Source organism: Phyllobates terribilis, unplaced genomic scaffold (genome assembly GCF_046119375.1).
Source record: "Phyllobates terribilis strain yellow unplaced genomic scaffold, ASM4611937v1 Scaffold_1__5_contigs__length_1240528914, whole genome shotgun sequence".
Taxonomy (NCBI): domain Eukaryota; kingdom Metazoa; phylum Chordata; class Amphibia; order Anura; family Dendrobatidae; genus Phyllobates; species Phyllobates terribilis.
Window position 1 is genome coordinate 508,476,548 of NW_027362761.1, and position 25,685 is coordinate 508,502,232.

A 25,685-nucleotide genomic window follows, 5' to 3' on the forward strand; every position below is an offset into this window, starting at 1 on the left:
GGGGCCCATTATTCTGTATGGAGGACTATGTGGGGCCATTATTGTGTATGGAGGACTATGTGGGGCCCATTATTCTGTATGGAGGACTTTGTGGGGCCCATTATACTGTATGGAGGACTATGTAGGGCCCATTATTCTGTATGGAGGACTTTGTGGGGCCCATTACACTGTATGGAAAGCTATGTGGGGCCATTATACTGTTTGGAGGACTGTGTGGGACCCATTATACTGTATACTGGTTGGCCCGTGACTTTGTCCAAGTTTTTCATTTTGGCCCTCTGTGTGTTTGAGTTTGACATCCCAGCTCTAGATCACTAATGGAAATAAGAATCTGAAGTTTACTTTTACCACTTTTCTCTATCTACATTTGTTCCATTCCCTGAACCTGATGCACAATGTGACTTTTTTCAAACATATTAACTTTGTCCAAGTATCTAATTCTACAGTCTATAGATAAATAGTTGAATTTAATTGGAAGCTTACATTACAGAATATATATCTATTAACCCCTTCATGACATCCGCTGTACATGTACGGTTCATGTTGGAAGCAGGTGTATGGAGCGGAAAACACCCCATACCCAGCAGGTCATGGCTGTGTATTACAGCCTGGACCTGCCACTAACAATCATGGGCAGTGCTCCATCTGCGATTGTTAAACTGTTAAATCCCACTATCAATCTCTGACAGTGGCATTTAACATGTGTCGACATGCGTGCATAAAATTTTCTCAGCCCATCGGCGCGCCCGTGATGTGATCGCTGTTCGCTGATGGGTTGTCATGACAGCCGGGGATCAGCTGATGACCCCCGGTCCAGTTATTATGGAGCTCCTCTGAATCCCTGCCTGTGGCCGGGCTTCAAAGGAGATCATGATTTCTGCTATATGCAGCAATGCTGTGGTATCGCTGTATATAGCACAAGCGATTGGACGATCACATCTTCAAATCCCCCAAAGGGGCTAACAATAACAGTGAAAAGTAAAATAAATGTTTTAAAAAATCTGAATTTTTTTTTAAAAACTCTAAAAATTTAAAATCACCCCCCTTTTCCCCCATTGAAAATAAAGATATTAAAAAATAAAAAAATACACATATTTAGTATAGCTGCTTTCAGAAAAGTCAGATTTATCAAAATCTAAAAACAATTAACCTGATTGGTAAACACCGTAAACGGAAAAAATTCAAGATCACAAAAATTACATTTTTTTTGGACGCAGCAATTCTACAAAAAAGGCCGTAAAAAGTGATCAAAAAATCACAACTATCTCAAAATAGTGCTAATATAAACATTGTCTCCCCCTGGAAAAAATAAGCCATCACACAGCTCTATCGGCCAAGAAATAAAAATCTTACGGGTCTCAGAAAATAGCGACACCACCCAAAAACTTTATTTTTGCAAACTTGTTTGTTTTTTTCACCACTAAAATAATAAAAAAACTGGACATGTAGGGTATCGCCATAATTGGATTAATGAGAAGAAATATATTGCAAGGTTATTTTTACCACAAAATGTTGACCGTAAAAACAATTCCCAAACAACAATGTCAGAATTGCGTTGTTTTTTTCTCACAATTTCACCGCACTTGGAATTTTTCCCATTTTAAAGTAAACTATGTGGTAAAATGAATGGTTTCATTCAAAAGTAAAACTCATCCCGCAAAAAATAAACCTTCATATGTCTACAGTCTGTGGACAGAAAAATAAGAGAGTCATGGCTTTGGGAAGAAGGGGAGGAAAAAACAAAAAAGCATAAACGGATATTGGCAGCGGTGTGAAGGGTTAAATGACTAAATTTCATATGGACTTTAGGTTTATTTCATGTAACCATAATCATTTATATATAACACCATTCAGACAATTAGCAACATAGTACAGTGTACACCCAAGCATGGCTGATGCTAAGAAATTATCACCCACAAGTGCTGTGTATATTTACTTTAGTTTATACATACTTCTAAATGTCTGATATTGGAAAGCTAAATGCATAAACATCTGTCTAACACATATTTAACATTTCCTGATAAATAGTATGCAAAGATGCAAATGCCATGGGTTGCATGTAATTTCGGGGTAACAGAAATAGCATGTTTAATGCCATCTAGAATATAGAAACTGTAAAGGCAGACGAGCTGTGTTGATTTACATCTAATTCGCATCTCATTCTAATTTGCATCTCATTCTAACTCCCTTTCACCTAATTATTAAATCAAAAGTATCCATTACTCTAGTACATACACTGAAAATGCACTATGTTTACTAACACATATATACTATCTACAGTATTTATGTACAGTATCTATCTGTCTACAAACCAAAGAACACAACACTGTGTGCACGAAGATGTCTGCAAACATTGAATAAGGGAAATTTAAAGTGCATTCCTGTTATATAAAAGATACTAATAAAATGAAGGTACTTAGTGCATAAATTAGCCAATTCATGTGTGCCCACCAGCCGCAACCGGGCAACAATCTCTGATGAAGCCGTAAACTAACATTTCTCAGACAAGCCTCTCCTGGGTTTAAAGCCTACACATTTAAAGGGAACCTGTCACCAGCAAATTAATCTGCAGATATGGGCTTAATCTGCAGATAAATACCATCACCAACCTGCCCGGCGCCTGCACTTAGCCGAATGCTGCGGAGAGAAAATGGACTTTATTCCACTCGGCAGCATTTGGTCTCAGTCATGGGTGCAGCGCCGGCACTGGTTCAGTCATCGCTCTGAAAATACACAGCGGTGGCTGTAACCGCACCCCCGGCAGTGACTGACACTGGCTCTGCATTAGGGAAGACTGTCAGTTAGTACCGGGGATGTCAGTTACAGCCTCCACTCTCTATACAATCACCATGTCCAATAGTATAATGCAAAAAAACATCCATCCATCAATCTATCTATCTAGCCATCTATTTATCTATCTATCCATCTATTTATCTATCTATCTATCTATTCTATTCTATTCACAGCTTGGAGATAAAGTCATGGTAGGAAACATAATATATGTCCTACATATGACCTGGACAGATGCTCATTCTCTGGAAATAGTGTTGAAGGTTGTCCACTACTTTCACATGGGTGTGACAGCCGGTACCCCCGCCGATCAATATCTGCAATATCTGGTACTCCTGCTGATCAGCTGTTCTCAATGGTGGCCGGAACTGCTCAGTTACGGAGCTGTACAGTACAGCTATTTCAACTGTATAGTGGCCGCAGCTGGGTACTGCACATACACCCGTTTTTCTTTAAAATTCTATTAGGAGATTTTTACATCCAACCCTTTTCAAATCAATAGGTGGCGGATGTGCAGCAATCGGCCGCAGCCACTATTCTGTCAATGGATCTGTGCTGTGCAGCTCTGTAACTGAGCAGTTCCAGCCAACACCGACACCAAGAGCAACTGATTGCCAGGGGTGCCAGGTGTCACATCCCCATTGATCAGACATTGATGACCTATCCTAAAGATAGTCCATCAATATTAAAGTAGTGGACAACCTCTTTAATAACTGCTAGCAGAGATTTTGAAAATAGAAAATGTCTTTTAGAACTTACAGAAACTGAACAACCTATTAAAAATAACAAAACAGCAGATCTACTTTGAGCAACTAGTGATGGTAATCTCAGTCAATTAATCCCTTAGTCGCTAAACAGAGACCATCGTTTATGATAGGATTTACGGCAGACCATTATGTTTTATAATATATTACACGAAAAGAAACTTATTTGGACAAGAACAGCAGCTGTTCCACATGAAATCTAATTACTTGAAAGTTGATGGAGATGGATCTAAAATTAGCTTATCTGATCGTGCTGTATCAGTACCAGTTTCCATCTATAGTGTGAAATACAGTGTAAGTCACAGGAGTGTGGCATTGCTGGAGCACAGGACTGTGGCACTGCTATAGCACAGGACTGTGGCACTGCTGTAGCACAGCAATGTGGTACTGCCTCAGCACAGCAATGTGACACTACTGGAGCATATGAATGTGGCACTGCTAGAGCACAGTATTGTGGCACTGCTGAAACACAGGAATGTGGCACTGCTGGAACACAGGAATGTGGCACTGCTGGAACACAGGAATGTGGCACTGCTGGAACACAGGAATGTGGCACTGCTGGAACACAGGAATGTGACACTGCTGGAACACAGGAATGTGGCAATGTGGCACTGCTGGAACACAGGAATGTGGCACTGCTGGAACACAGGAATGTGGCAATGTGGCACTGCTGGAACACAGGAATGTGGCACTGCTGGAACACAGGAATGTGGCACTGATGGAACACAGGAATGTGGCACTGCTGGAACACAGGAATGTGGCACTGCTGGAACACAGGAATGTGGCACTGCTGGAACACAGGAATGTGACACTGATGGAACACAGGAATGTGGCACTGCTGGAACACAGGAATGTGGCACTGCTGGAACACAGGAATGTGGCACTGCTGGAACACAGGAATGTGGCACTGCTGGAACACAGGAATGTGGCAATGTGGCACTGCTGGAACACAGGAATGTGGCACTGCTGGAACACAGGAATGTGGCACTGCTGGAACACAGGAATGTGGCAATGTGGCACTGCTGGAACACAGGAATGTGGCACTGCTGGAACACAGGAATGTGGCAATGTGGCACTGCTGGAACACATGAATGTGGCACTGCTGGAACACAGGAATGTGGCACTGCTGGAACACAGGAATGTGGCACTGCTGGAACACAGGAATGTGGCAATGTGGCACTGCTGGAACACAGGAATGTGACACTCTAGCAACAAAATCCACACTACTTATGAATGAATATCTGCTCTATTTATTTATCTATTTTATTTATTTTGGATGAATTTATATCTAATATCAATCAGAGGAATTATCACAATTTACTATAAGTTAGTGTTTCCCGGCCACAACATCCGCTAGTAGAACTGAAAGAGGAAAGCAGCACATTTCAGTGGATATCTCGTCATATTTAATCCATCCTAATCTGAGTAAATAATGTTATGGAAACCTCAGATCTTGCATAATCTAGCGTGCATGGTATATAGCAGCCGCCGCTGACCCTATTTCTACAGCTGGCCCGTAGATGGCGCCAAACTCCCTTCCAGGCAGAGCTGCTGTCCATGGTCCTGGATCGGAGCAGCGCTGGATATTACAAGCAGCAAGTGTCATTGGCAGCTGATATTTAGGAAAGGATATAAAATCATAATTAGCAGGACACGCAATCAGGATTGGGGATGAAGGATGCAGGCTAGGTATCCTGCAAATGAACTGTTTGCCTCGTGGGTTGCATTAGATGGCAGCAGGAGCCAGTATTTGCTCTGTAAAATGATGTACAATGTGGGTGTAAACTTTCTCCACGTTAGTAAGAGCTGCTAGAGATGTGCGAGCTCATACAATGAGCGATCGGATGGGAAGAGGGAGCACACACCAGTGCAAAACTCCAGTGCCAATCTCCAGAGCTCCGCCTTATGAAAGCAACTAAACTACAATCCCAGCACGGAGGGGAAGACTCCCACAGTAAGCTGTTGTAGTTCATCTAGTGGCAAGATAGTGACTGAATCGCCTTTCATTCTTCTCTCGGGCGATGAGCTGCAGGAGCATCTGGGAGAGGTGGATTTAATCTGCAGACGAGGGTCTTGCTGCGATGCGCACCCTATAAGCGCTGACCTCCTGTGTGCACACTGCCATTCCACTCTGCCCCAGTCGCCAATGATTCGCCGAACCAAGAAACGCAGATTGGAGTGGTACCCATCACCTCTGAAACTATGCCCGATCTGAAGAAGAAGAGCTGGAGTGGAGGAGTCCTTCCACCAAAAGTGAATTAAGTCCTCGACCTGGCCCTGTCCTAACCCTCCCTTGTTAGGACCACCAGGTCTTCTCCTCACCTTTGGGATGGATGCTTTTAATAACACTACCTCTTCGGACTACTCTTTGGAAAAGAGGAATGGTACTAAGTTTGAGGAGGTAGCCCTCAGCTACCAAATCGTCACTTCTCTCTTCTTGGGGACATTGATCCTGTGTGCAGTTTTTGGCAATGCCTGCGTGGTTGCAGCCATAGCTTTGGAGAGGAATCTTCAGACAGTGGCCAATTATCTCATAGGTTCTCTTGCAGTCACCGACCTGATGGTCTCAGTTTTGGTGTTACCCATGGCAGCACTATACCAAGTACTGAACAAGTGGACACTTGGACAGGTAACCTGTGATATTTTCATTTCTTTAGACGTTTTGTGTTGCACCTCTTCCATTCTTCACCTGTGCGCTATAGCTTTGGACAGATACTGGGCTATCACAGATCCAATAGACTATGTGAACAAGCGGACTCCTAGAAGAGCTGCTATTCTCATCAGTCTGACCTGGGCTATAGGCTTCTCGATATCTATCCCACCAATGCTGGGCTGGAGAACCCACGAAGACAGGTCTGATCCTGATGCTTGCAAAATTAGTGAAGACCCCGGTTACACCATCTACTCCACGTTTGGTGCGTTCTACATCCCTCTGATCCTCATGTTGATTCTGTATGGCAGGATATTTAAAGCAGCCAGATTCAGAATAAGAAAAACAGTGAAAAAAACTGAAAAAAAGAAAGTGGCTGATACTTGTCTGTCTGTTTCCCCATCCACCATACAGAGGAAAAGCAATGGGGAACCCAGCAAAAACTGGAAAAGAAGTGTAGAACCCAAGCCAAGCTCTTGTGTGAATGGGGCAGTGAGGCACGGGGAGGATGGAGCTGCCCTGGAGATCATTGAGGTCCACCAGTGTCCTAACTCTAAAAACCACCTGGCACTGCCAAACCACTCCACTGACTCTGCATCTCCTACATGCATGTCTGACAAGAAGAACGACAAAAGCGCAGAAGCCAAAAGGAAGGTGGCACTAGCCAGGGAGAGGAAGACTGTCAAAACTTTAGGTATTATCATGGGCACCTTCATTTTCTGCTGGTTACCCTTCTTCATCGTTGCCCTGGTGTTGCCCTTTTGTGAATCCTGCCATATGCCAAGCATGCTATTTGACATTATAAACTGGCTAGGCTACTCAAACTCTCTCCTTAACCCCATTATATACGCTTATTTTAATAAAGATTTCCAAAGTGCATTTAAGAAAATCATCAAGTGCAAATTCTGTAGGCAATGAGAAGAGATTTCTCTCCCCCTTCCCCCCTTTTGTTGCTTGCCTTGTTTCATTACCAAGCCCATTGTTTTTTTTTGGTTATTTTTTTAATTTTTTTTTTAATTTGTGTCCTTCAAAGCCTTGATGAGGTGCCCAACTAAGGGTTTATGGGCTCTGGCACTTGGGGTGGACCAAGGCTTCTATGTGTTGAACTAAATAAATCCTTGTTCAATGGCTGCCATTATTTCAATGTGAAATATATAGACTGTATATAAATATATCTTGGATATTTTTTCATGGCCACTGATGGCAGTGGAGTAATTTTGAATTAGTCTTCTGAAACTATTTGCACAGACCAAGGGGCTGACAAACTGTTGGTTACTGTAACTCAATGTGAATTTAACCCAGCATCTGAGTGTACAATGGTACTGATGGTACTGACACAGAGCTGCCATTATGTAACAACTTTTCTTTTCTTTTTTTTTCTTCAGTTTTTGTTTTCTTTCCCACTCAGTTGCATTTTGAGAGGGGGTGATGGGGCTTTGTAGATCTTGTCTTGCAAGTCCCATCCCCCCACCTCAAATTCTTCTAATAAATCATCCTATGCATAAACTGGACTGTCTATAATTCTTTTGAATGAAATAAGATTGTCAAACAAAAACCAGAGAAACTCTAGAACAGTGAGTATTGTATGTAGACATGTTGTTATGGCCTGAATGTACAGTATTAATTCGCAATATTCGCTGGTGATAATACAATTTCGCAAGTTTATTGCAAATAAACTTTGCCTTGCAGTGCAAAAAAAAATAAAAATCTCATTTGTCTTGTGTATTAACCCCCCAGAATGCAAAAGGAAGGAGGGGCATTTGTATAATGTAATGGTCACACTAAATGAGCAGGTTGTGGAGTGTAACAACTATGGATGTAGCAGAGCTGAATTTACTTAACTGTTTAGGAATTAGGATGCCTTGTTTGTGCAGTGTAATCAGCAGTCCTATGTAAAAGCACAAAAATCACACATCACAACTAGCTCTGCTACATCTGTATAGAAATGCCTATATATTTGAGAAACAGACGTGTTAATGGCAATCTGTACCTCTGCGTTCAGAGGTTGTATGCTTGGACAGGCTAAGCGCATTAACCCCTTGTGATCTCTTTCTCACTGACGGTTGATCTTATGTTTATTATTATTATTATTTATTATTATAGCGCCATTTATACCATGGCGCTTTACATGTGAGTTTATCTAAAAATATGTATCTTTCTCTTATAAATAGCAAAACAGACCAGAATACTGATTCTCAAGCCCATTAATCTCTGATATTATCCAAAATTAGCAGGATGACATGAAACATGACTACATAGGTTGTTGTTTTTCCTAATAATGAAGCTGAAGTCTGGGATAAGTACAGAAATTGTATCTGCCTTGTCTTAGGGCTTATTCACACATCAGTATCTGGTCAGTATTTTTCATCAGTGTTTATATGCCAAAACCAGGAGTAAAAGTTACAGAGAAAAACTATTATTGAAAGATTGACACCTGTTCTGTGTTTTGGAGACACTCCTGGTTTTGGCATACAAATTACTGATGAAATACTGATCAATATACCGATGTGTGAATAAAGTCGTCATTAGTGTTATGCTTTCTGTTTTTAGGGTTACATAACATATCATTAAATGAACCCAATATTGCTTTCTGTCTTCCCTCTGCTGCTCTTATCTGGAAAATAGAGATAGTCCATCTCATGCATAAATATGTAATGGGGGACAGTCATGGAGCGACCTGGCTGTGCCGTCTGTAACCCTGGGAATGTGTAAGTGACTAGTTCACTTCATTTGCTGAACACAAAATGAGAAGCTATACAGCGGCCTCAGTGCATGATGTCATACATGATTTAGTGTCCTAGACTATGTATTAAGCATTTAATAGCAAAAGTGGGTCAGTAATGCAACCAGGGGGCGAGAAGAGGACAATCGTCATCTCCTTCACTATCTGGATTTTTTTTTCATGGTTGCATTGTTCCTATTCTTCGCCATCATTACATCTCAGTCAGCTCTGACTAGAAAGCAGATTTTTCTCATTAATTTACTTTTATTTCCTGTTTCAAACTGTATATTGCGCCAACATACTTCGCAGTACTGTACAGAAACTGCCATCGCCCACATGAGTCCCCTCAAGGTGCGTACACTCATATTTCCCCTATCTCAAACACTCACATAATAGTGCCACTTTCATATGGTGCCAACTATCTTATAGTAACTAATTAAATGTGAGGGGAAAGCAGAGTACCCAGAGGTAACCTACAGAAAAGGAAATCAGAGTACCCAGAGGTAACCCACAGAAAAGGAAAGCAGAGGACCCAGAGGTAACCCACAGAAAAGGAAAGCAGAGTACCCAGAGGTAACCCACAGAAAAGGAAAGCAGAGTACCCAGAGGTAACCCGAAGAAAAGGAAAGCAGAGTACCCAGAGGTAACCCACAGATAAGGAAAGCTGAGTATCCAGAGATATCACACAAAAAAAGGAAAGCAAGGGACCCAGAGGTAACCCACAGAAGGGGAAAGCAGAGGACCCAAAGGTAACCAACAGAAAAGGAAAGCATGGGACCCAGAGGTAACCCACAGAAAAGGAAAGCAGGGTAACCAGATGTAACCCACAGAAAAGGAAAGCAGGGTACCCAGAGTTAACCCACAGTAAAGGAAAGCAGAGGACCCAGAGGAAACCCACAGAAAAGGAAAGCAGAGTATCCAGAGATATCCCACAAAAAAGGAAATCCGAGTACCCAGAGGTAACCAACAACAAAGGAAAGCAGAGGACCCAGAGGTAACCCACAGAAAATGAAAGCAGAGTACCCAGAGGAAACCCACAGAGAAGGAAAACAGAGTACCCAGAGGTCACCCACAGAAAAGGAAAGCAGAGTACCTATAGGAAACCCAGAGAAGGAAAGCAGAGTACCCAGAGTTAACCCACAGAAAAGGAAAGCTGAGTATCCAGAGTTAACCCACAGAAAAGGAAAGCTGAGTATCCAGAGATATCACAAAAAAAAGGAAAGCAGGGGACCCAGAGGTAACCCACAGAAAAGGAAAGCTGAGTACCCGGAGTTAACCCACAGAAAAGGAAAGCAGGGTACCCAGAGGTAACCCACAGAAAAGAAAAGCAGAGTACCCAGAGGTAACCCACAGAAAAGGAAAGCAGTGTTCCCAGAGGTAACCCACAGAAAAGGAAAGCAGAGTACCCAGAGGTAACCCACAGAAAAGGAAAGCAGGGTACCCAGAGGTAAGCCACAGAAGAGGAAAGCAGAGTACCCAGAGGTAACCCACAGAAAAGGAAAGCAGAGTACCCAGAGGTAACCCACAGAAAAGGAAAGCAGAGTACCCAGAGGTAACCCACAGAAAAGGAAAGCAGAGTACTCAGAGGAAACCCACAGAAAAGGAAAACAGAGTACCCAGAGGTAACCCACAGAAAAGGAAAGCAGAGTACCCAGAGCTAACCCACAGAAAAGGAAAGCTGAGTATCCAGAGTTAACCCACAGAAAAGGAAAGCTAAGTATCCAGAGATATCACACAAAAAAAGGAAAGCAGGGGACCCAGAGGTAACCCACAGAAAAGGAAAGCTGAGTACCCGGAGTTAACCCACAGAAAAGGAAAGCAGGGTACCCAGAGATAACCCACAGAAAAGAAAAGCAGAGTACCCAGAGGTGACCCACAGAAAAGGAAAGCAGAGTACCCAGAGGTAACCCACAGAAAAGGAAAGCAGAGTACCTAGAGGTAACCCACAGATAAGGAAAGCAGAGGACCCAGAGGAAACCTACAGAGAAGGAAAGCAGAGTACCCAGAGGTAACCCACAGAAAAGGAAAGCTGAGTACCCGGAGTTAACCCACAGAAAAGGAAAGCAGGGTACCCAGAGGTAACCCACAGAAAAGGAAAGCAGAGTACCCAGAGGTAACCCACAGAAAAGGAAAGCAGACTACCCAGAGGTAACCCACAGAAAAGGAAAGCAGAGTACCCAGAGGTAACCCACAGAGAAGGAAAGCAGAGTACCCAGAGGTAACCCACAGAGAAGGAAAGAAGAGGACCCAGAGGTAACCCACAGAAAAGGAAAGCAGAGTACCCAGAGGTAACCCACAGAGAAGGAAAGCAGACTACCCAGAGGTAACCCACAGAAAAGGAAAGCAGAGTACCCAGAGGTAACCCACAGAGAAGGAAAGCAGAGTACCCAGAGGTAACCCACAAAAAAGGAAAGCAGGGTACCCAGAGGTAACCCACAGAAAAGGAAAGCAGAGTACCCAGAGGTAACCCACAGAGAAGGAAAGAAGAGGACCCAGAGGTAACCCACAGAAAAGGAAAGCAGAGTACCCAGAGGTAACCCACAGAGAAGGAAAGCAGAGTACCCAGAAGTAACCCACAGAAAAGGAAAGCAGTGTACTCAGAGGTAACTCACAGAAGGGGAAAGTAGGGTACCTAGAGGTAACCCACAGAAAAGGAAAGCAGAGTACCCAGAGGTAACCCACAGAAAAGGAAAGCAGAGTACTCAGAGATAACCCACAGAAAATAAAAACAGAGTACCCACAGGTAACCCACAGAAAAGGAAAGCAGAGTACCCAGAGATAACCCACAGAAACGTAAGAAAAACATGCAAACTGTATAAATGATGACCTTGATCATATTTGATCCCCCCATGTAGCATCTACTCTTTTGTCAGCGGTGGCGGCATGGCACTCTGAAACTATTGCTACCTTCCAGGATCCTCTTGCTCTTCAACACTCTCATTTCTTTTTTTCTCCACTTGACTGATTCCCGTAGTCACTCATCTGTACAGAATTAAACTAGAGAAGTTGTTCCCCACCTCCCCACCCCAATCTTGAGAAAACTAAAATGTTTCCTGCTGTCGTTCTTCCCTCTCTATCTAGAATGTAATCAATACTTTTCTTGTAAGTGGAAAGAACCAGGAGATTGTACTGTATAACTCATGTGAATCAATGATTGGTTTCCCTCCTTCCCCCTCTACTTCGCTAAGCTACAATACAAGTAAAACTCGCCCCCACACTAGACTGAACAGTCCAAAAAGACAGTAAAAGTCACTTAAGAAGAGGAGAAGGAAACATTTTAGCAGGGGAGTGATTTGTACATGGAGCGTGACATTTATGAATAGTGGAAAGTGTCACTTCTATGAGATGATGCTTTCATTGACGTTGATGATTTTTGTTTTATTATGTGCTCAGTTGACTGTGAATACCTGATTCTTCAGATCTCTGATATACACCACCCACGACTTTACATACATTACTTATCATTGTTTTTAGATGTATCACATCTCTATTTCATCAGGTTGCCAAATACGAGATGTATAGTAAATTGCATTAGTGTGTAGTAATAGCATCATTAATACAATGTATAAGAACTATATCTAAACATTACAGGTAGGAAACAGGTATTTGGAGAAAGTGCTACAGTCTATGACATAGCAGCAGACTTTGGTTTGTTCTATAGCTTCAAATATAATCTTTTATCATAAGGATTTCACCCTCTTAGATCTTATGTAACTGGTATATTGTGATCAGTTCTTAAGTCCTACGTTCCTGTGACAATCTTACCCTGGCAACAGGATAATATACAGTAGTATATACAGAAACTAGACTGACATAGCTGATAAGACATAGCAACAGCTAGTGCTGGCAGCAAAATGAGTCTGCTTAATAAAAGCTGCAAAAAAAAGGATTTTCTACAGATCACAAGGGAATACACTGAAAAAAAGAAGCAATGGAGGATGCGTATTTATGTATATACCTATATGTGTATGTATAATATATGTAAACTAAAGGATATTTAATTTCTATAACGAACAAAATTGCGCTAAAGGGAGTCTGTCAGCACAAAGTGACTGTTCAAACCAAGCACTGGTGCTCAGTGCACCCTCAGTTCACTCCTTACTTTCAGTCTATCTCCACCCTCCTTTTCCTTGATTGACAGCTCTAGCTTTACAGGAATCAGAGGAGTGCAGCGATAGATGAAAAACATGTTGGTGGGGAGGTGCACTAAACAATGTGGGCATGCCAACCCTATAATGAGTGCCAGTGCTTGGTTTGAACAGTCATTTTGTGCTGACAGTTTACCTTTAAGTGGTCTTGAAATAAGGTGACAGTTTGGCCATTCTTAGGGCTCGTGCACACAACCCTATAAATTGGATAAGTGCTATCTGTCGTCTTGACGGATAGCACTCGTCCCCATGTTGTTCTACAGGGCCGTTCACATGTCCGATTTTTTTCCTCGGGCCCAGTTTTCTGAGGATAAAAATTGCAGCATGTACTAGTTTCATCTGATTATCGGATCACACTCTGCTATTCATGTCATTGAGTCTGTGGAATAAATTGGACTGCACTCGGATGACATCCAAGTGCGGTCCGATTTTTACTGACTGACAGAATGGAGACGTTTTTTTATTCCCCAGATCTGATAAAATTGGAACACGCTCTCATCACACTATGATCAGAGTGTGATTAGCATGACTGGACCAATTTTCTTGCCTCATTGTAGTTTATATTTTAACATAATCTGGGAATGATGTAAATATTGGGTTTTTCTGAGCCATAAGATCTATATTAATATGTACAGTATGGAATAAGAACCTTGTGCTTCACATACAATCAGGGGCATAACTAGTAATCATGGCGACCTATAAGAAAATATGGAATAGGGGGCTCTGGCCAACATGACCAAGTGAGGTCAGGAAATGGTAGGGCTACGATGGTTGTCTATTATCCACTGACTCCTTTTTCTATATATTCAATATCTCTAGTTTTATTCTCCTTCACTATCACCTCTATGGTTCTTTTTCTATAAGAGGAGGCTCCTTCAGATCCTGGGGCCCAGGGCAGTTATTATTCTCACTCCTGTGATAGTTACTCCAATGTCTATGGAAACTTTTGCATGTTCTTCCCCTTCCTGCTTTGAGCACATCAGATCGGATTTTGAGTGACCTTACTAAAATAAAAATGATTACCCATGACTAGTGTTGAGCCACCCCCGTAGTGTTCGAGTTCGGTTCGGTTCGTCGAACACCCATGTGTTCGCCGAACTGTTCGCCGAACTGTTCGTCGAACTGTTCGTCGAACACCTTCGAACACCGTTAAAACCAATGGCAGGCAAACAAAAACACATAGAAACACATAGAAAACACCTTCAAAGGTGTCCAAAAGCTGACAAACTGCTCAGAAGACACAACTAACACATGGAAAAGTGACAAGTACATATAGTCATGCGAAAAGAAAAGAGGTGGAGGAGTAAAATGAGGGGGAGACACAGATATAGGCATGTCATGCCCTTCTAAAATCCAAAAAGTGAGAAGCCGACACGTTCAGTCCGCTCCTGCCCGTGCCACCTCCGTGTCGCCGGGTTTGTGCCAGAGCCGCGGTGAACCCTGACGGCCAGCCCCCCTCTCCCAATACTGGTGCCTGTCCGCTGGTGGGTCGAGCGAGCCCCCCTGTGGTGGAGGCAGCTCTAAGCTTTTTAATTTAAATTGTCTCTCTAATTTGAATGAATACACTTTAAATCCATTTACAAGGATCTATTGGAGGGCAAGTCTCATGCCAGCAGCCGCGTAATTCCAGCTCCAGTAGCGTCCACTAAAGCTGCTGCAGTTAAAAAGCTTTTATAAGGATCGAGCTCGGCTGTCCACCGCAAGGCATCCTACTGCCAGTCCCAGCCCCTATGCCTTGGGGTGCCTCCTGATGCTCTTCACTGAGTATCCTGTGGTCCCGAAGCATTTCCTTTGAAAAAATTAAGTGTCCAAACTACAGGTGGTGTAGCTTGCTTAACAGCCGGGATAATCCGCTGACTAGCAGACACTGCTACTAGGCACAAAGTATTTCCTGGGCTAGATGCAGTTAAAAATTTGTAATTAGATACTCTCGTTGGATGCTGAGAAAGCATTCCATAGAGTCTCCTGGCACGCCATATATGATTCTCTTAAAAAGCTTGGGGTAGGGGTCTAGGGGACCCTTTTATAGCCAAAATCACGGCCCTGTATCACAATACGTCACCTAGGCTGAAGATAAATGGAACTGTAGCACCCTGAGGGCTCGGTTGCTACAGAGGTATTGCACCTCACCCAGAGGTGTGATATCTCACTCTCAGGTAAGGATGGAGTGTGGATCAGGACCCGACACCTGCATGCATTACACCACATTGCCGTGGGGCAGGGCGACCAATATGCCTCTGAGATGGGCACGACAGTCCCTGTCCCTGGCTGGAGTGGGGGGAGGGAACACTGAGGAAGGGGAACCCTGTAGTGCAGGAGCAGGGAGGAAGCAGTTCCTGGGTGCATTGAGAAGGGAGTATAAAAGGTGGGCACCATCTTAGTTCAGTGCAGAGAAGTCTGAGCAGAAGTGGCAGGGAGCAGGGGCTCTGCATGAGCTCTGCTCCGGAGGCGGGCCTAGTAACAGAGGCCCAGGCCTGGAAGAGGGAGAAGGAAGGAAGAGGAGCGGAGAAGGCTCCAGGAACGAGGAATGAAGGGATCCCAGGGGTGCGGACGGGTGAGTCGCCACCGCACGCCCGAATCCACCTGCGTGGAGGGGTCAGGCCAAAGGGGGAGACCGGTCCCCGAAACTAGTGGAGGCAGGAAATGACCCTCAGCTAGAAACCGGAGGCTGTGACATTTTATGTGGCGCAGCCCCTCGCTACACCCGCTAGGAAGGCACCACATAGGGTCAGGGAAACTGGCGCCAAGTTTACCAAGAGGAGGCCCGAGGCAGCCGGACAGAAGGGTTGGTAAGAAAGGCCAGACAAAGGACACACAAAGGGGGTCCTGTGAAGCGCTCCAAAGTTATCTGGGAGTTGTCTCAGCCCCTCACCTGGTGAGCACAGTACGACGTGGGCAGCCGTTACCTGCAGACGTGGTCTGGATAATAAGAACTGTGAGTAAAGGCCCTGGACTGCATCACTGACTCCGAGTCGTTACTGCTGCTGCCCTGCACCATCACCCCCATCCTCCGCATACACTGCCCTGAGGCTATACTCCTCCCGTGGGGAGTTATGCTACGCTCTGCTGCACCCACAACACCAGCCTCAGCGGTCTGCCCTGCAGCGGCGGTTCACTCTGACCGCAATCCACGGGTGGCGTAGTCGGACATTTAAACATCAAAACCACATAAATAGTTCCGCCACTGGTTTGACCACCCTGAGCCACGGAACCGGGTCGCCGCCATGAAGACTACAACCACCAGCATCCACCAAAAAGGGTCCGGCTCCGGGTGTCCCAAGGCCCAGGGGGTGCATCAGAACATTTTCATCACCTTTCACAATCACCAATGGGACAAGGCAGGGATGTCCTCTGTCCCCTCTCTTATACATCCTAGTGACGGAGCACCTGCTCTCATCAATTCGCCATAACCCCAATATTAGGTGGATTGAGGTGGGAGGCACCGAGTACAAGTGCTCTCTATTTGCTGATGATGTCCTAGTATATATCACTCAATCACATATATCCATCCATGCTGTTATGGCTGAAATAGATCACTTTGTTACATGGTCAAATTTTAAAATCAATGCAGCGAAGTCTGAGGCCTTCGATGTCTCCCTCCCCAAATCCATATAGGATTCCATCCAGTCCAACTTTCCCTTTGCCTGGCCCTCACAGGGTATCAAATACTTAGGAATTCCTATTCATAGAGACCTCTCCCATCTATGTTATCTTAATTTTGGGCCCTTTGTTGAACAACTCCATGCAGACCACGGTTGGCAAGTTAGAACTGTAAGATTCACTACGTGAACCACTGGTGTTTTGTGGAAAAGCACATGCACACTGTGTTCCAAATTATTATGCAAAAAGTGTTTAGGAGTGATAAGGGAAGAATTTGTTTGTTTGTCAGTTAAACTCATTGATGGTGATGTGTGTCAGGGCTCTTTATATCACTGTAAGCAATTGCAGACACCTGTGCTAATTAGTTTGGCAGGTGTGTCCAATGAAAGGCAAGACTACTTAAGAAGGCTGTCTCACATTATTAAGCAGCCTACATTTTCTGCCAAAATGGGAAAGAAAAAGGATGTGCCGGCTGCTGAGAAGCAACAAATTGTGGAGTGTTTAGGTCAAGGCATGACTACAATCAACATTGTGCGATGATCAGGATGAAGTGTCTTGGCAATCAAGAAGTATGTAGCTGATTCACAGTACACACGTGTGCGTGCTGATAAGGGCAAATTGAGGACTCTTTCCTACAGGCAATATAGTCAGGTTAAAAGCCTTGTCATAGCAGCAGACAAGTTTTTGAATCTGCTGGTGCCTCCAACGTCCCCCGAACAACAAGATGCAGGGTCTTTCAGAGGATTGCAGCTGTGCATACGCCATCCTGTCGACCTCCTCTGTCCACTTCACACAAGCAGAAACGGCTCCAGTGGGCCAAACATTACATGAAGACTGATTTCAAAACTGTTTTGTTCACGGATGAGTGCCGTGCAGCGCTCGATGGTCCAGATGGATGGAGTGGAGAATGGCTGGTTGATGGACACCCCACGCAAACACGGCTACAGCGCCAACAAGGAGGAGGTGGAGTAATGTTTTGGGCTGGAATCATGGGGAGAGAGATTGTCGGCCCCTTTAGGATCCCTGAAGGTGCTAAACATGAACTCCATAATGTATGTGGATTTTCTCAAACAGCACTTCCTGCCATGGTTCAAGAAGAAGAACCGTGTATTTCACAGCAAGATCATTTTTTTTGCATGATAATGCACCATCTCATGCTGCACATAAAACATCTGCATCTCTGGCTGATATGGGCATAAAAGAGGACAAACTTATGGTGTGACCCCCATGCTCCCCTGACCTCTACCCCATTCAGAACCTCTGGAGCATCATCAAAAGGAGTGTCTATGATGGCGGGAGGCAGTTCACATCTAAGCAACAGCTCTGGGAGGGTATTCTGTCCTCATGCAAAACAATTGAAGCAGAAACCATCCAAAACCTGACAAATTCAATGGATGAGAGAGTTCAGAAGCTCCTTTCGAACAAGGGGTCCTATGTGAAAATGTAACATCACCTAGAATAAAGTTTTGAGTTGAAAACTGTTTGATTTCAGTTTCTAATAACCTGCTAATGCTTATAATTTCAAAAATGACCATTTTTTTGGTCTTTATTAAAATGAAAAGGTTGATCGAAAAGTTTGGGGGATCTAAGAGTGTGGCAACCCAGTAGTCATGATTACTTCGAATTCTGACAATATGAGGGTCATGTTGCAGGTAGTGCAGCAAGAAGGCACTCATGTGTCTTGTGCATCTCGGAGACCCAAAATTATTTTCCGGGCTAGATGCAGCTAAAAATTATTATTAATTTTAAATCTGGTGGAGCTTAGTATAGATGGCCTAATAGGATCAGTGCTGCACACTGCTACAAAGCCCAAATTATTTTCCAGTCAAGATACAGATAAACATGATTAGTAATTTTAAATCTGGTGGAGCTTATTATAGATGGCCTAATAGAATCAGTGCTGCACACTGCTACAAAGCCCAAATTATTTTCAAGCCAAGATACAGATAAACATGATTAGTAATTTGAAAGCTTAAAACGGTTGGTAGGGTGATTTTAACCAATCATCAAGCTTTTACTCTCCCCAGGATGACACAGGGGTAGAAAAGTCGTTTCGGATCCATGATTTGTTCATCTTTATGAACGTGAGTCTGTCTACATTATCAGTGGAGAGCCCCGTGCGCTTATCTGTCAGCACACCACCAGCAGCGCTGAACACACGTTCAGACAGAACGCTGGCTGCGGGGCATGACAAGATCTCCAAGGCGTAAGTGGCTAGCTCCGGCCATTTATCCAGATTGGAAGCCCAAAAAGAGCAAGGGTCCAGTGACACAGTCATGGCTAGAGATGAGCATTGTTCGACTCGAACTGTTCGCCAATCTCAAATTCGAGCTGTTTTGGGCGGTGTTCGAGCCGTTCGGCGAACACGAACGATTTGAGAAAAATTCGGCTGTTCGAGGTTATGTTCGATAACTGTTCGTGCACCAAAATCATAACTGGATTTTTTCTCAGTAATGATGAAAATTAATGTTAATACGCAGTTTGAGTGTACAGCGGGGTGGGGGGAGGGGCAGAGGATGGATCTCTGCAGGAATAATGAAGATCTCCATTTTTTTTTCTCTTTCCCGCATTTACAGTGGGGAGGTGCAATCTGTCAGCCTATCAGCAGCGCACACACGGAGCGAAGTGCTTTTTTTGACACAAGCAAGGGCATGTGTCATTGGCAGTGTATGTCACATGTCCTTGCCCTATAAGACCAAGCCATTTTCCCCGTCGCCACCATTTTCTCACTGCTGCAGCTGCGTGTTAGACGGCACCGCTGTTGCTGTGTGTGCTATCCCTTGTTAATTTCAAGCCAATTTTCGCACAAATCAACAGATAGCTTGGGAGTAGGGAATAGTTGTGATTGCAGTCATTTTAAGGACTAGGTTACAGCATTTCCTACGACTTTTATCAGGCAGGTCTGTGCTCTTAAATAGATAGATTGTGGGAGTAAAGACTAATTGTAATTGCAGTCCTTTTCAGGACTAGGTTACATCAGTTCCTATCAGTTTTTGCCAGGCAGGTCTGTGCCAGTGCTGTGCAAGTTTTTTTCACAGCATTTGGCTGAATCTAACAAAGCTAATCCTTTTTGGCCTATTGCAGAGTGTGTTAGTCAGTGGAGTAGCCTATCTGTGTTGCAAGATATACCACCTGTGTATAGAATACCAATTTTTTTACTGCACCTAGTGAAGTAAAATCTTTTGGGCATAGCATCATTCTATTAGTCCATCTATACTGACTTCCATCAGGTTGCAAATTGAATATAACTTTTCTCTGCATCTAGCTCTGAAAAAATATTTGGGCTTCTAGCAGTGTGTGGGACTTGTTCTATTAGTCCATCTATACTGACCTCCATCAGGTTGCAAACTGAATATAATTTTTTTCTGCATCTAGCTCTGAAAAAATATTTGGCCTTCTAGCAGTGTGTGGGACTTGTTCTATTAGTCCATCTATACTGACCTCCATCACGCTGCAAATTCAAAATAATTTTTTGTCTGCATCTAGCTCTGAAAAAATATTTGGCCTTCTAGCAGTGTGTGAGACTTTCTCTATTAGTCCATCTATACTGACCTCCATCAGGCTGCAAATTAAAAATAATTTTTATCTGCATCTACCTCTGAAAAAATATTAGGCCTTCTAGCTGTGTGTGGGACTTGTTCTATTAGTCCATCTATACTGACCTCCATCAGGTTGCAAACTGAATATAATTTTTTTCTGCATCTAGCTCTGAAAAAATATTTGGCCTTCTAGCAGTGTGTGGAACTTTCTCTATTAGTCCATCTATACTGACTTCCATCAGGTTGCAAATTAAAAATAATTTTTATCTGCATCTAGCTCTGAAAAAATATTTGGCCTTCTAGCAGTGTGTGGGACTTTCTCTATTAGTCCATCTATACTGACCTCCATCAGGCTGCAAATTCAAAATAATTTTTATCTGCATCTAGCTCTGAAAAAATATTTGGCCTTCTAGCAGTGTGTGGGACTTTCTCTATTAGTCCATCTATACTGACCTCCATCAGGTTGCAAATTAAAAATAATTTTTGTCTGCATCTAGCTCTGAAAAAATATTTGGCCTTCTAGCAGTGTGTGGGACTTTCTCTATTAGTCCATCTATACTGACCTCCATCAGGTTGCAAACTGAATATATTTTTTTTCTGCATCTACCTCTGAAAAAATATTTGGGCTTCTAGCTGTGTGTGGGACTTGTTCTATTAGTCGATCTATACTGACCTCCATCAGGTTGCAAACTGAATATAATTTTTTTCTGCATCTAGCTCTGAAAAAATATTTGGCCTTCTAGCAGTGTGTGGAACTTTCTCTATTAGTCCATCTATACTGACCTCCATCAGGTTGCAAATTAAAAATAATTTATTTCTGCATCTAGCTCTGAAAAAATATTTGGCCTTCTAGCAGTGTGTGGGACTTTCTCTATTAGTCCATCTATACTGACCTCCATCAGGTTGCAAATTAAAAATAATTTTTTGTCTGCATCTAGCTCTGAAAAAATATTTGGCCTTCTAGCAGTGTGTGGGACTTTCTCTATTAGTCCATCTATACTGACCTCCATCAGGTTGCAAACTGAATATATTTTTTTTCTGCATCTACCTCTGAAAAAATATTGGGCTTCTAGCTGTGTGTGGGACTTGTTCTATTAATCCATCTATACTGACCTCCATCAGGTTGCAAACTGAATATAATTTTTTTCTGCATCTACCTCTGAAAAAATATTTGGGCTTCTAGCTGTGTGTGGGACTTGTTCTATTAGTCCATCTATACTGACCTCCATCGGGTTGCAAACTGAATATAATTTTTTTCTGCATCTAGCTCTGAAAAAATATTTGGCCTTCTAGCAGTGTGTGGGACTTTCTCTATTAGTCCATCTATACTGACCTCCATCAGGTTGCAAATTAAAAATAATTTATATCTGCATCTAGCTCTGAAAAAATATTTGGCCTTCTAGCAGTGTGTGGGACTTTCTCTATTAGTCCATCTATACTGACCTCCATCAGGTTGAAAATTAAAAATAATTTTTTGTCTGCATCTAGCTCTGAAAAAATAATTGGCCTTCTAGCAGTGTGTGGGACTTTCTCTATTAGTCCATCTATACTGACCTCCATCAGGTTGCAAACTGAATATATTTTTTTTCTGCATCTACCTCTGAAAAAATATTGGGCTTCTAGCTGTGTGTGGGACTTGTTCTATTAATCTATCTATACAGACCTCCATCAGGTTGCAAACTGAATATAATTTTTTTCTGCATCTACCTCTGAAAAAATATTTGGGCTTCTAGCTGTGTGTGGGACTTGTTCTATTAGTCCATCTATACTGACCTCCATCGGGTTGCAAACTGAAAATAATTTTTATCTGCATCTACCTCTGAAAAAATATTTGGCCTTCTAGCTGTGTGTGGGACTTGTTCTATTAGTCCATCTATACTGACCTCCATCAGGTTGCAAACTGAATATAATTTTTTTCTGCATCTAGTTCTGAAAAAATATTTGGCCTTCTAGCAGTGTGTGGAACTTTCTCTATTAGTCCATCTATACTGACCTCCATCAGGTTGCAAATTAAAAATAATTTTTATCTGCATCTAGCTCTGAAAAAATATTTGGCCTTCTAGCAGTGTGTGGGACTTTCTCTATTAGTCCATCTATACTGACCTCCATCAGGCTGCAAATTCAAAATAATTTTTATCTGCATCTAGCTCTGAAAAAATATTTGGCCTTCTAGCAGTGTGTGGGACTTTCTCTATTAGTCCATCTATACTGACCTCCATCAGGTTGCAAATTAAAAATAATTTTTTGTCTGCATCTAGCTCTGAAAAAATATTTGGCCTTCTAGCAGTGTGTGGGACTTTCTCTATTAGTCCATCTATACTGACCTCCATCAGGTTGCAAACTGAATATATTTTTTTTCTGCATCTACCTCTGAAAAAATATTTGGGCTTCTAGCTGTGTGTGGGACTTGTTCTATTAGTCCATCTATACTGACCTCCATCAGGTTGCAAACTGAATATAATTTTTTTCTGCATCTAGCTCTGAAAAAATATTTGGCCTTCTAGCAGTGTGTGGAACTTTCTCTATTAGTCCATCTATACTGACCTCCATCAGGTTGCAAATTAAAAATAATTTATATCTGCATCTAGCTCTGAAAAAATATTTGGCCTTCTAGCAGTGTGTGGGACTTTCTCTATTAGTCCATCTATACTGACCTCCATCAGGTTGCAAATTAAAAATAATTTTTTGTCTGCATCTAGCTCTGAAAAAATATTTGGCCTTCTAGCAGTGTGTGGGACTTTCTCTATTAGTCCATCTATACTGACCTCCATCAGGTTGCAAACTGAATATATTTTTTTTCTGCATCTACCTCTGAAAAAATATTGGGCTTCTAGCTGTGTGTGGGACTTGTTCTATTAATCCATCTATACAGACCTCCATCAGGTTGCAAACTGAATATAATTTTTTTCTGCATCTACCTCTGAAAAAATATTTGGGCTTCTGGCTGTGTGTGGGACTTGTTCTATTAGTCCATCTATACTGACCTCCATCGGGTTGCAAACTGAATATATTTTTTTTCTGCATCTAGCTCTGAAAAAATATTTGGCCTTCTAGCAGTGTGTGGGACTTTCTCTATTAGTCCATCTATACTGACCTCCATCAGGTTGCAAATTAAAAATAATTTATATCTGCATCTAGCTCTGAAAAAATATTTGGCCTTCTAGCAGTGTGTGGGACTTTCTCTATTAGTCCATCTATACTGACCTCCATCAGGTTGCAAATTAAAAATAATTTTTTGTCTGCATCTAGCTCTGAAAAAATATTTGGCCTTCTAGCAGTGTGTGGGACTTTCTCTATTAGTCCATCTATACTGACCTCCATCAGGTTGCAAACTGAATATATTTTTTTTCTGCATCTACCTCTGAAAAAATATTTGGGCTTCTAGCTGTGTGTGGGACTTGTTCTATTAGTCCATCTATACTGACCTCCATCAGGTTGCAAACTGAATATAATTTTTTTCTGCATCTAGCTCTGAAAAAATATTTGGCCTTCTAGCAGTGTGTGGAACTTTCTCTATTAGTCCATCTATACTGACCTCCATCAGGTTGCAAATTAAAAATAATTTATATCTGCATCTAGCTCTGAAAAAATATTTGGCCTTCTAGCAGTGTGTGGGACTTTCTCTATTAGTCCATCTATACTGACCTCCATCAGGTTGCAAATTAAAAATAATTTTTTGTCTGCATCTAGCTCTGAAAAAATATTTGGCCTTCTAGCAGTGTGTGGGACTTTCTCTATTAGTCCATCTATACTGACCTCCATCAGGTTGCAAACTGAATATATTTTTTTTCTGCATCTACCTCTGAAAAAATATTGGGCTTCTAGCTGTGTGTGGGACTTGTTCTATTAATCCATCTATACAGACCTCCATCAGGTTGCAAACTGAATATAATTTTTTTCTGCATCTACCTCTGAAAAAATATTTGGGCTTCTGGCTGTGTGTGGGACTTGTTCTATTAGTCCATCTATACTGACCTCCATCGGGTTGCAAACTGAATATATTTTTTTTCTGCATCTAGCTCTGAAAAAATATTTGGCCTTCTAGCAGTGTGTGGGACTTTCTCTATTAGTCCATCTATACTGACCTCCATCAGGTTGCAAATTAAAAATAATTTATATCTGCATCTAGCTCTGAAAAAATATTTGGCCTTCTAGCAGTGTGTGGGACTTTCTCTATTAGTCCATCTATACTGACCTCCATCAGGTTGCAAATTAAAAATAATTTTTTGTCTGCATCTAGCTCTGAAAAAATATTTGGCCTTCTAGCAGTGTGTGGGACTTTCTCTATTAGTCCATCTATACTGACCTCCATCAGGTTGCAAACTGAATATATTTTTTTTCTGCATCTACCTCTGAAAAAATATTGGGCTTCTAGCTGTGTGTGGGACTTGTTCTATTAATCCATCTATACAGACCTCCATCAGGTTGCAAACTGAATATAATTTTTTTCTGCATCTACCTCTGAAAAAATATTTGGGCTTCTAGCTGTGTGTGGGACTTGTTCTATTAGTCCATCTATACTGACCTCCATCGGGTTGCAAACTGAATATAATTTTTTTCTGCATCTAGCTCTGAAAAAATATTTGGCCTTCTAGCAGTGTGTGGGACTTTCTCTATTAGTCCATCTATACTGACCTCCATCAGGTTGCAAATTAAAAATAATTTATATCTGCATCTAGCTCTGAAAAAATATTTGGCCTTCTAGCAGTGTGTGGGACTTTCTCTATTAGTCCATCTATACTGACCTTCATCAGGTTGCAAACTGAATATATTTTTTTTCTGCATCTACCTCTGAAAAAATATTTGGGCTTCTAGCTGTGTGTAGGACTTGTTCTATTAGTCCATATATACTGACCTCCATCAGGTTGCAAACTGAATACAATTTTTTTCTGCATCTACCTCTGAAAAAATATTTGGGCTTCTAGCTGTGTGTGGAACTTGTTCTATTAGTCCATCTATACTGACCTCCATCAGGTTGCAAATTGAATATAATTTTTTTCTGCATCTAACCCAGCCAATAGTTTTGGCCTAATACCACAGTTTGGCCACTCAGCTCTGCTCGGTTCCCATCCATTGTTTTTTTGTGCAAACAACTCCAGAGTTGTGAATTAGTTAACCACCAAAATGAGTGGAAAAAGGCCTGCTGCTGGTGGAAAGGGGAATAGGCGTGTTGGGAAGGGGAAAAAAGGTTGTGTCCGTGGGGTAGGTGTTAAAGCAACAGTAACATCTGCAGAAGAAAGACCATCTTCCAGCCAAACTAAAATGTCTACTTCTTTTAGCGGACAATGTGATAAGATCCCTTTCTTACGGCCACGCCAATCGCTACAAATTCCAGATGAGGCACAAAAACAGCAGGTGCTTCAACGGATATCAAGTGCTCCTTTAAGTGGGCTCTCCTCCACATCAACTTCAACATCACAAATACTCCAGTCCTCAAAGGTGTCACCCCAATCGCACTTGCTTCCTCACAGC

The 25,685-nt window shown here is 42.4% G+C and overlaps 1 protein-coding gene across 1 annotated transcript; it reads left to right on the top strand.

Moving 5' to 3' along the window:
• The first annotated feature begins 5,052 nt into the window (after nt 1-5,052).
• On the top strand, nt 5,053-8,013 carry HTR1A (5-hydroxytryptamine receptor 1A). Its single transcript, XM_073680248.1, has one exon. It carries the CDS (start codon nt 5,884-5,886, stop codon nt 7,120-7,122), a length of 1,239 nt encoding a protein of 412 aa, XP_073536349.1. The 5' UTR covers nt 5,053-5,883; the 3' UTR covers nt 7,123-8,013.
• Nucleotides 8,014-25,685: the final 17,672 nt, after the last annotated feature.